We start from the raw sequence: 12,653 nt of genomic DNA, 5'->3' as shown, positions 1-12,653 counted from the left end.
ACAGTCAACAGATCTTTAAAATCCAGCTGTGCCAAAAAAGTATAAAAAATTGTCTCTATGAAAGGTGACCTTTTTTTTTTTTTTTATGAGCTACAAAAAACAAGTTTTATGCATTATCATGAAAGCACCGGTATTTTATTTCATTGTTGATGATGCATATTTCATGACAACCAAGCACGGACAAAAGCATTTTGGAAACAGAATTAAACTCCAACATCTCCATAGTGTCTCCAGACTGTTGAACACCGTGCTGAAGTCAGGAAAAGGATGTTGGCTTGTTTTCAAACTACCCCTGCCAGTACCACATATTGTATGCGTGGACACAGTACATCACATATAGTTTATGTGCTTACTAACCACATTTGGGGTTTTAAAACCTGCGACTGAAGCAAGTGTGAAGATTTAATACACCTTTCCTTGGACTGATTAGCAAAGACCAAAAAATTAAAGTGATAACTAATAATTTTTTTAACTATTAATTGAATATTCATTGTTTAAAAAGCAAGTATTTCAAATACGTTTGAAAAAAGGTGAGATGCTTCTAAAAGTACTGTATTCCAAAAGATGTTATGTTTTCCAAGCTTGTGAGTATCAGTTCAGGATAAATTTTCCTTGAAAATAAATTAGTTCAATAATGAAAGGACTGGGAAGGTTGTTAAAAAAATAATTTTCTTTTTTGAGTAGATTCTTTTCAGATGTATTTATTTCAATGCATATGAAACAGTAAAATAAAACATTCCCAAGGCAATAACATACTTTAAAGACTTGAGGCAGTTGAGGTATTCTTAAAGACCACAGGTAGCTTCACATCAATTTTAAAAAGTCCATACCACATACACATAACTGAATAAAGATCGAAACCGTGAGCAGGTGGCTCGGAAATTTTTAGCTGTGACCAGAGGCAAGTGCAATTATCACTGTGCCTGGGCAGAGAGATCTTGGGAGACTGACAGCTGATGCAAGTATCCGGTTCAAGCCTGAATTAGAAGAAAAATAGGAAGAGGTTAGCTCTCCTTTTGATGTACTGCCCTCAGAAGCGTGATGCCCAGCAGTGTTCATTGCTCACAGCCCAGATGGAGCATCACCACTGTTGTAACACACCCAGTTTTCAAAACTCACATTTGCTGCTGTCCGAAGTTGGAGAGAGAGCAGGAAAGCAAGCCAAGCCTGCAGCACAAGCCGGGCAGCTAGTACAGCAACCACCTTGATCTGTGCTGTTACTCAGATGTTGTTTAAACCGTAAGTATTTACTAAAATAAGTCTTTATTCAGCTGTTGACTCTAAACACAAGTCTTGATGCTTTGCTAGTTAGGCTCAGACCTGGCTTAATTTTTCCTTCTGTTTTAGCCTTGGTGACTATTTTGGAAGCCCAGTATAAAGAGACTTTATCCTCCTTCCAGAAAAAAAAAGGCAAACAAAACCCCAACTAACCAATGTTCTTACTGAAGTACTAGAGCTGCTAGCGAAACATTTTACTGTAATGCCACATTTGCATTATATAGCATCAGCACAACTCCCCTGTAACAAAAGGAAATTAGTTGACTGTAATCAACAGGACTTGTAAATAATTGTCACCTTATTTAGCACATCAAACTGGCTCCAGTTACTCCTGCATCACCACTGCGTGCTCAAGGACAAAAAACTTGGACAATTCCTGCTTGAATTACTATGGAGGTGATCATCGAGCTGCCCAAGCCAAGCCAGAAGTGAGAAACACTGTACAGCGGCCTCACACTGCCACACCAGGAGTAAACCCTCCTGAGGAGCTGGGTTATCATTGTGGGCTCAGCCCCGCATCCCCACAGCTGAGCATCCTGTCCCTCCAGCCCAAAGCAATGGAAAAGAAAGCTCCTCTCTGTTAAAAGCATAGGTAAACAGGAACTCCAGTTGCATAAATATTTGTATAAATTAATGTAAACTGTTGGTGGCATTACTGAAGTTTGTAAAAAACTGAAATTTATGCTAATTTTTCTTTCTTTTTTTTTTCTTTTTGTAATTTAAGTAAGTGTGCTAAACAGATTTTGGAAGCATCAATAAAGATAAACAGCCAGGAAGAAGGACAGTTGACAGAGGAGCTGTAAAGCACGTAAGAGATACAATGCTAGAGTAATAAATAATGTAGCCAAATGACACTAAGCTGTCTGTCCACATTTTCTAATGAAGCATTTGTGTCCTTTTAAGGTTTAACTATATGCGTTTAAGTGTTTGGCTAAACATATTCTCAGTCTATACTGAATGGCCACCTTTTTTCCCAATCCTTTCCTTATAAAAAGATACACTTCAGTGAAGTTAGCAGTGCTTGGCACTTTCCTCCAGCATCCAGGACTGCAACAGCGGATTGCTCCTGTGTTGCTCTCCTCGCTGACCTTCTCTTTCACAGAAGTCACATAGCACAGACCCCAGGTGAGTAAGCCTGCGCTTCCCTGTGCTTTGGTCCCCTAGATGTTGTGCTGCAGGCACTGAAACTTGCCCTGCATGAAGTGGAAAGGGTTCAGGACGGCATATCAGGTTGGATTGTGCCACCTACATGATCCCATTGCTCCAGTTCAACTCAACAATGCGCATTCCCACTGCATACAAAGCTGTGTACACACCATCTTCCCAGGCAGGGAAGAGCTAGAAAAAGAACTACTAACATATATATATAATACTTTAGTATACTAACGGATACAGATTCTTGGTTCATGGACTCCACACAAGCATCCACAGATTCCTCCCTTTGCTTGATAAACAACCGCTCAACTGATCTGGACTGACCCAACTTGACCCTACTCTAAAACCGTCCTACAAAGGCTAGGATTTTACTTTGACACCTAAATTAAGGAGTAAAGTACACTTGAAGTCTCTCTCAGAGCACCCCCGGTGGGAAGCTGTGTACTTTTCACTACAATTCCGCTATTCCAAGCACATCACTACAGCAAGAACAACTAACTTCTAACACCCACCCCCTTTAAAGTCAAAAATACTTTGAAGAGAATGAGTTACATATACTTACTAACGAAGTCCAAATAACTTCTACTTTTCCTAGCAAACAATATTCAAACAGTATGTATAATGTGTAGGAGACAGTACTTAGCTGGGGCAGAGAGAATGAACTTCTCAGCACTTACTGTACATATATTAAATGGGAGACTAATCTTCCAAACTTGCTCCCACTGTAGTCCATGGATTTTTAAATTTTTTTTTTTTTTCTATCTGGCTTCCAGAGCTACAGGATTAAGTAACAAAAAAATTTTAAAAGCCCTTCCATATAAAAGAGGACCCACATATGCTTTCAGAAACTGGGGATAGATTTTTTTCAGAAAAAGGACTCTGAACCCAGGCTGCTCACTACAGAACAGAGCTTCCTCTCTTGCCAAGGCATGCTTGGTTACTTCTGAAATCATTAATAACTCAGTTATCATTTCACTTTGAAGAAGGAACAGCATTTTTGACTTCTTTGACCTTCCAAACTTTTATTCAAGCAGCTTTCATAATGCAACAAAACTGCAGTAATAAACTCATTTGCTGCCTGTAAATAATCCATTTAGCAACAGATGTCCAGAAACCTCTCAGGTCCTACGGGCACTAAGTCCCTGCACTGCTTCAGCATCGAGGCTGGGTAAACATCAGTGGCATCTGAGCAAGGACAGCTCCCAGAAGGACTCCACTGAAGCTACACATTTGCCTCGGACAGCAGGTGTGAGTAAAACCTCAATTTTTTTTTCCTAAAAACCTGCTCTGAGATATTGGCGCAACTAAAGGAACACTTTCTGAGAGCACTAGATAAAAAAATTATTTTGTAAGAATAAAGGAAAAAGCTTAACTGCTGCTCAGAGATTTATAAACTGGCATAAATATTAGTTAACTGATTCAGACCAGTGTATGTGCAGCATGTTACATGTGGAATAAGACTGTGGAGAAAGCCAGCTCCTTGGCTGCATGAACTATTTTCTCTCAGGTACACTGCTAAAATAAAATCAGGTTTCAACTGTACTATGCTGGTGTAGTAGAGGGGATTTTTGCTTTCAAAGTCCATCTGTTTAGCTGATGATGCTCGCCAAAGCCAAGTGATTCTGCATAGCAGCACACCCTGTAACATTTAGACTACAAGCAGTACTGCAAAAAACTTTCCTTTTCTAAATGCATTACATGCCAGGCATATCAAACAGGAAAACAACACCTAAATGTATGCTAATTTAAATGGAGTCATGAAAAAGTAGTATATTTTCACTTTTAACCTTCTCCTGGTTTTGAAGTCTCCACTTCCCATAGAGTACTTCCAAAGATTGGAAGAACACCATGCATACTTAAAAATGTACTACCCAACACAGCAGTGTTTGCTTTTATTTCCCCAAGAGGCTAGTTGAAAGACTTTTAACTAAATGTTGGCTATAGCAAGTAAGCGTTACCTGAGTACAAAGACAAAGAGAACTTTCATTTCTTTTGTTTGAATATTCTGTGTATTCACTGCACACAAAAAAGTTGTGAAGGACTCTTTACAGCTCTCTTAGTTTATCCTCATTGTTAAGGAAAAACAAGGTATCTTGAAAGGAAAATTTATCGGCTACCCAATGTTTTATGTTAACAGAGAATGGCATCTATGCAAAAAGCATAACGTGACAGACAGAAGTCTCATATAAGAAGAGAGTAAAAGTCAGAAAGCTGCAGTTTTAAAGACGTTTCGTATTTGTTAAAAAGTAGTCTCCTTTCAAACTTTGAAAGTTAAGTGAAATAAAACACTGGGAGATGCTGAAGGATCCTATTCAAAATATTTCTTAAAAATTTCTTACAAATTCAAACTGAGAACACTGAAGTTCCACTTAACAACGAAGCTTCAGACCTCATCTGAAAACTTCCACGTTTATGACTCCTCCCCCCAGTACTTTGTTTCAAGCACACAGCAATTAAAACACTACCTTTCCGCTCCGATCGTTTCTTCCTCCTCCGCTTACAGCGCCGCTGGACCACACTGAAGAGGGTCCCCATGCTGAGAGCCACAGCTAGAAGAGATGCCATGCACACACCTACAGCCCACCACTTGCAGCCTGCTCTGCTGCACCCCCTTCACCCCCTCCTCAGGAGGCAGTGGTGTATTCCTGAAAGGAGGGTTACCCCTGCGCTGCCTCACGCTCTCTTCACCCAGCTGAGGCCCGTTCCTCAAACCGCAGGATGCGCTGATGCACAGTCCGATGAACAAAGATGAACAAATGCTGCAGCTCATCCCTACCCACCGCAAGAGGCACATGTGACAATTAACCCTTTGGTAAGTGAAAGGGGCAAGGAAGGACAGTATCAAAGACATCCTCACTATTGGGTGTGGAAAGGCAAATTTATTTTTATTTTGTTATTAAAAAAGGAGGGCAAGTCTTTGGTGTTGCTTCAGCCTTATATGTGTCTTAGAAACAAGGAGAGGCATGAGCAAGGAAATGTTTATACATCCTAGTACATGAAATTAAGATACCTTCAGCATCTTTTATAATTGTCTCATGTTCTTAGGTATGTATTTCATACGCTGCCTAGAAATGCACAGAATATATTTGTGAGAAGCAGGAATACACAAATATGCAAATCTCAAACAGCAATGTTATAGTTGCACATTTTCCATATGAGGGTTTGTATGTCGGGTCTGACTGAGAAACTTCCCAATGTCAACATTAACTGTAGCATTTTCCAACCTTTTTGTAACCACAAAAGCAACACATGATGTTATGGGATAATGTGATATTATCCTGTTTCCCTGATTTGAGCAACCAACCAAACACATGTTCATCCTGTGGATCCAGTACAACCTATGGATCAGCAGCACAGACCGGGTGTTACAGCTGTGCTTTAATCCTGCCTGCAGATTAAACCTCACAGGACAAAAAACATCTTCCAGCAGGGAATGTCTGCAGGTGCAAGACCCATACAAGTTTCTTCAGTGTGTTACTAAAGTAAGGAGACTTCTCTGACAAGTCACCTCCACCTGCTCTTAGACCTTCATTTCTTAGTACACCTTGGCTCTTTTGAAGACAGCACATGATCAAGCGCGGATAAACTCTGGTAGATGACTTACATGGACCATCATATTTTGACAACTAGCCAGGCTGGCATTTTTGGAAAAACGTTGCCACTGGCATCTTACATTAGCAGTACTTCACTAACCAAAGCCAGCATACTCAAACTCACCACTGGGACTCGGCTGTCCTGCTAACAAGGAACCCTGCCTCTCCACCTCCTGTTCCCTCGGCTAGCACTTGTTCTCCAGGTGCCAGGTATCAGCTTTTTCATCTCCAGTCCGTGATGGAAAGCTTCAGAGACTGAGTTAACTTGTTGACTGAAATTATTTCTGCAGGAAGCCTAAGTGCCAAGAGCTGCAAACTTGCCTGCTTCAGAGAAGCTCAAGTTCTACTTCAGCATCTGTTGACATTATTTCACTAAGGATGAAGAAATGCCAACAGGACCATTTGTGCTCTGTTTACATGATTTAAAAAGAACTTGCCACAGCAGAACAAGCCATCAATTCTACCACGTGTTCACCGCCACCAAGAAGCCCAGGAGGCAATGACTCCCAATGTCATCTAAGACCAACTCCCCAAATCAGTCTTCCCTGGGGAAATAAAATCGGATCTTCCTTTGCAGCAGACACAAGGTAAGGTGTTTTCTTACGCTTCCAGCATCTCTTATTCCCTTACTAAATACTGCCCCACTTGGGTTCACAGACCATGCTCTGTATTAACAAAGCAACATTTCTCCCCTCATGGAAACCAGAAATAGCTTCATTTAAAAGTGGTGCTAGTCTGACATCAGGCCCTGCAATGCTACATCCCGACGGATCTACGCAGTCATGGCAAGATTAGGCAGACATCAAGGAAACCCCAGTGAAGCCCACAGCTCCAGCCTCGGCATGGGCACTGGCTATGTGTTGGCAGAGCACTTTCCCAACTGAGCAGACCTAATTCAAGACTGAAGTCAGCAGTTCTGCGCCTTGCTAATTAACAGTTTCAGGCCAAGTCTGATATTTCAATCCACATTCAGCTGTGCATGATGGGGAAAGGACAAGGAGGGTGAGTTATCTACATCTACATGGCCCTGAAGGAAAAGTACCATTGATACACAGAGAGAAAAAGGGAAAAAATACTCCCCAAGAGAATGGGAATTAATTTTGCTCCTTCGAGCAAACAGCACACTTTGTAAAAAGGAAGAAGCAGCCTGTGAAAATACTGAGCTCTTTGCTGTAATTCCTCCAGCTGTTGAAACCTTCACCACCTTGTTCTCACCACAGGCAAGAAAGATGTACATAACAATGTGTATTTCTCCTTCCCTTTCAGGGAGGAGTTGCTGCATTAGGTATTGAAAGTTCAAAATGGATTTTGTCTTCAACAATTAATTTATCTACCCTCACTTGTCAGAGATTTCATTCACAGGACTTGGTGTAAAGACAAAAAAAAAAAAAAAAAAAAAAAAAAAAGGCAAACAAAAAAAAGACTCCTCTGGGTCACCCCTGCAGCTCTCCTCTCCAAAGCAGCTCCTACTCTACTGAGCTGCTCCCCAAGGCAAAGTGGCTCTGGGGTATGAGAATGAGGAAGAAGATCTGAGATAATTTTAGCTTGAAGGATGACAGCTTTCAACAGAGAAAAAACGGTCTCTTAAATCTGATTACTGGCTAAGGAATGTACAGAGTATGCTTGGGAGAGAAACTTAGCGACCTACTGCAGTCACTTGCAGTCGGCACATTAACAACCATTTTAGAAAATAAAAAAATACACAATCTGTAATATGTAAGAGAATATTTAATATCTGTAAAAATACTGCAAACCCTGCGTGACTAGAACAAAGCAGGCTAAAAGCTGAGTGAAAGGAGACAAATGCGACACACCAGAACAAAAACATGGCATTCAGCTTTAATGTGTACAAATGGAAGCAGTAAATCCCATAACATTTTGTATTTCACAGGTTTAACACACACCAAGGTATCACAATGAAACCGGACTGCTTTCTCTCCAAAAAAAGAAACAATTCCCAGGGGAAATCTGGTTATGTACCTACACATCTTGAATACTTCCATCTCACGTGCATCACTGAATTAGGAATGCAGAGACACCAAACAACTGAGGTGTCCTCCATCAAAACCCCAGAGGTAAACTAACTTAAGTGAGGCCCGGGGCTACTCAGTGAGACTGATGGAAAAGTTCAGTAGCTTCTCAGTTCTCCCCTCTACCACCTAGATCACAAGAACATGGGCAGCTTAGGCTTCTGTGGATTTATGGCTTGTGATAGATAGGGTTTCTGGCTAAGTCTTTATCACTTCAACCTGGAGACCCTGAACCTGTAGCATCTGCAGCCCCTTCCCATCCAGGTTCCCCAGCACCAGGCAGCTCAAGGCCATGGGGCTGCCCTTCTGCCAGACACAGCACTTATGAAGTGTGTCCTTCACCCGGCGCTCTTCACAAAACTCATAGGAATAATCTATCATATCTGTAGATACCCACCAGACTCACTTCAGATCAGGTAAGTTGGAAAGCTGCTGGGGAAAGGAGAAAGAGCCTTATCACAGAACACTCTAGAAACTCACTACTACCTTTTTACTTAATGTATTACACAAAAAACTCTAGGTACCAAAAACATCCTTGCAAATCTCATGTACTTATAGATTTGGCCACTATTACCAGCTTACTTTATATAGTCTTTGAAGAAGTAGCTGCTCGCTGTATTTTGTAAGTGCTTTCAGTGATTGGGGTTTTTCTCTCCCACATGCTATTCATGTATTTTTCAAGCACGACGATGGCATTACAGGCCAACAGCAGTTTTCCTTTGAGTTTTGTGTACTGCAACAAGAATGAATATAAATTAGCAGCAACGCTAGAATTTGTATAGGCTAATTACAGCCTGAGCATTTGCTCAGCACAGCGAATCTCAAAACACAAAGCTGCTGGCTGCACACCAGGCACCCCAAGAGCTCTGGTACCATATGCCTCAGCTTGCAGTTCGACTCCCCCGGTGGTTAAATCCGCTCCAACAGCGCCACCTACTGTTACACTACAGAAATAATTGATTTTGCATCTATTGCACCCCTTGACCAAGGAAGTCTAGAGCCCAGATCCAAATTAGAAATCACTTGCAATGTTTACAAATTTATTCTACAGTAAACTATTTTGGAACGTATATTTATTAAGAAGTTTTTTATCCTTTGTCTGTATCCTTCTTACTGGCTTACTTTGAGGACTGAACATACAATTTTTAACATACGTTATTTCTGAAAGGTCCTCAAATACCCATGACTGTCAGAAATGTACTTAAGATGTGATTCCAAGGAAAAAGTGGTAAACGTTCAGAGAAGAAAACAGAGCAGCCTAGATCTCCCAATAAGTAACATCAGTATTTTCAATATTACTTAAAAGATAATAGATGCAGCTACCCAGCTGGTGCTAAGGAAAATAACAGGTAATTGGAAGAAAAATCTAAAATAGTTTTAAAGGAGGTTAAAAAAATTTCAAACACCTTGAAAATATTTTATAAAAAGAAAAAAATATATAAGAGTCATGCAGGTAGGGTGATGTTTGGTGTTAGGAGACTTATAAACTGGATACATTTCCTCCTTTCCCACCACAATCAGTTATCAAGCTCAACTCAACCATTCAGCAAACTGAAAAGTCCTAGATCCCAGCCTTGCATATTTATTTTATTCATATGGATTGGATACAAATTTTAAGTCAGAAGGGTAAGTAGTTTTTTGTAACATGTATATTGACTTGATATAGTTAGATATTTCTGAACAATATTTTCTCTATTTTCAAACTGTAACAATCTTGTATCTTTGAAGGGATTTAGTGTACAAACATAAATGTTAAATATAAAATAATAAAGTTTTAAGTAACTCTTTAAATACATTAAGATTAATTTTCTCCTCCAAGTTATGATCTGAATGCATCAATCAGAAAACAAAGAATCTCACTATGCATTTGCAAAAATGGTGTGCTTACCTTTTTAATTATTGGAGATACATGCCGATTCTGCAACCTGTAAAAAGAGGAAACACAGTTAGTATTCTTTCTTTTACAGATTCAAGTGCATTACAAATAGCAAGTCCTGACCTTAAAAGGGACAAATTTCTGATTCTGTAAGAATAAATAGTACATACTGCATATACACAGTCACAGAGCCAACTCCCTTGTAACCCCGGAAAAGGGAGGGGGAGAAACAATTCTGGACATTCCTGATTGGAAACGAAAATAAATTAAAAAAAAAATAAATCAAGACTGAAGATGCTTAGTACTTGAGGCCATGAGAAACATCCCAGAGGTACAAGCAGCTATTTAGCAGAACCTAATCTGCAATCTCTGCATCTTCTAGCAGAAAGGGTCAGCAAAAAATCTGGCCAATAATGGCTTAAAACTAAAATCAACTTCTGTGTTATCACAGCCAAGCAAAATGCTGTTACCCTGAAAGCAAATCTGAACTTGTCATCTTGTTGGAATTTTTTTTTTTAAATTTAGATCTTAAATTTTATTTTTAGCAGTTTATTTTAACCTATATAAAAACCATCTCACAGCACAACCCCCTTTTCAAACACCAGTTTCTTGATACTACTGGCATCAGCTTGCATTCTCCTGAAGTGCCTGAAAAACTGGAAAATCCCTCTATTAGCAGTGGAGTGGGAAAGAAATGGCAGATGTAGGATAAGAAGGATACAGGATAATGGGAAGGACTAATGCTGCAAGAAATTTTCTTTTATTTCCATGAATACATGTAAGCTGCACAGCTGCTCAATCAGGAACAGATGGGATTTATTTTTAAAGATAACCTTGTAGTTATAAGAAAATATTTATATGACTTTATCAATGTGAAGATACAGTATTCTAAACGGTTCAGTAAATCACAGAAGCTATTTCCAAAGCGATAGAGTGTTACAGTCAAGTGGCTACATTCTGCAAACACACACAGTCCAGCAGATGATCAGAGTGGAGACACTGCCTGTACCTGTAAAGTATTGTGATATTTGCACCTTGAAGACAAAAATTCTCTGCTGTTACACTGCCCACAAGAGGGTGCTGGCAGCCTACAAAAACTTACATTAAATTTAAGTTATACGGCATGCACAGCACAGCTATGGACATTACAAACTGGTGGTTTTGGTCAAGTTACACAAGAAGGGATCTGACACCACGACAAGTCCATATATTAGAAGACTGCATTAATGTAATCTTGGTTTTTTTCAAAGACATTTCAATTTCCCAATGCCTCATGGTGCCATTTTCTAATAATCCAGAAAAATATGCCAGTTATACATTTGTCTTGACATGAAGTAGTAAAATGCCTAGAAAGTTCAATGCAGTTTCAGTTGACGTCAACTTCCCACATGCAAAGGACTACACTCAAGCCCACCAAATGGGGATACAGTATTTACAACATGATAATTTACCATTTCCTTTAAAATTTTCTCAACGTAGTAGCCCCACATCCACAACAAAAATTCTTCCAAACTCTTGAAATATGAGCTACAAACTGTGCATGACGTGAAATTCCCATATTTGTGGCAACATCCACCAAAAAAAAGGTATTTTTTAAAGGAGTTTTTGATAATTCTCTTTCTATATAAGCATTGCTTTAAAGTTATAATTAATCCTGAGACACTGCTAGTAGTTTCTAACTAAGTTTTAACATTAGTATAACCTTGAGTTGTTTTAGGAAATGTATTCCTTATATACACCGTATTACCCCAGTTGGTAATTCCCCGAGTTTCAAACAAATTAAACACATACAGTTCATGAGACTTGGAACTTAGTAAGTTTACCATCAAGTACAAAAGAATCCTTACATATTGACAGCTGCAGACTGTTTTACAGGGTAAGAATCAGCCCACAGGCACGACGCATAAGGAACAGTTTCACAGTACTCCTTAAAACCGTACTTACAGTGTAAATACAAACGTTTATTTTCTAACCCTTAGACTTCTAGCTAGCAAACTGCAGCAGTCCAAGTCCATACTGAAGGAGGCAAGTGGAGCTGGCAGGGTGGGCAGGCAGGATGGGTGCTTCCAGCTTGCCCAGACAGGGCTGGGTGCTGCTTCCATAGGGCACAGCCATCCATCACCGCAGCACCTTTGCCCACACCTAAGATGCTACACTCATCTGTTTAACACCAAGAAAACATGCTTATTTTAACTTTTTCTTTAAAAAAACACAGTTTTTTGTTGTTGGGGTTTTTTTTGGTTTTTTTTTTTTTTAAATTTAATCCAACTGGGCATGCCACACCATTCGTGCTGGGGTTTTGTGGCAGGCTGGGGTTTTGTGTGCAGACAACTACTCAGGGCTCCGAGGGCATTTGCTCAGCAGAGGATCCCTCTGTCCCGAGGTTTTGTGGCTCCTGCACGGCTGTCAGCAGAAGAAAAGGCCCTTGTGACCAGCCTCCAGCCCAGAGCCCATGGTCCAGTCCTGATCCCCTCCGCCAGCATGCATGGGCTGACAAAGCCAGCTTCGCTGCTGAAGGACCATGAGCAGTAAAGACAGGTGGAAGAAAAAAGAAAACAAAAGACTTGTTACACCATAAAACAGTAAAGAAGCTAAATGGGAAAGGTCGGGAAATACCACTATGTTATAAACACCAGGAACAAAATTCTCATCTCCAGCACATCCCACCTGGCTCTGCCAGGTGGCAGATGGATACTTCAGGGCTTGCTCAAGCCGTAACAT

General features: G+C 40.1%; 1 protein-coding gene across 5 annotated transcripts in view; it reads right to left on the bottom strand.

The window, feature by feature from the left end:
* The window catches only part of ADARB1 (adenosine deaminase RNA specific B1), an 87,968-nt gene that overhangs the window by 53,847 nt on the left and 21,468 nt on the right, over positions 1-12,653 (bottom strand). For 3 of the 5 annotated variants that reach the window (XM_055719186.1, XM_055719184.1, XM_005440442.4), the window contains one exon: positions 9,945-9,981. Coding sequence is in view for 1 of the 5 variants with exons in the window: in XM_055719188.1 (XP_055575163.1) it covers positions 4,899-4,998 (100 nt within the window). In the remaining 4 variants the exon portion in view is untranslated. Of the gene's footprint in view, positions 1-4,898; positions 5,255-8,638; positions 8,790-9,944; positions 9,982-12,653 lie in introns of those variants that run through there. The other 2 variants (XM_055719185.1, XM_055719188.1) reach the window with 2 other exon arrangements.

Source organism: Falco cherrug, chromosome 8 (assembly GCF_023634085.1).
Source record: "Falco cherrug isolate bFalChe1 chromosome 8, bFalChe1.pri, whole genome shotgun sequence".
Taxonomy (NCBI): Eukaryota; Metazoa; Chordata; class Aves; order Falconiformes; family Falconidae; genus Falco; species Falco cherrug.
Note: the sequence above shows the minus strand (reverse complement) of the source record. Positions and strands in the feature narration are given on the sequence as shown.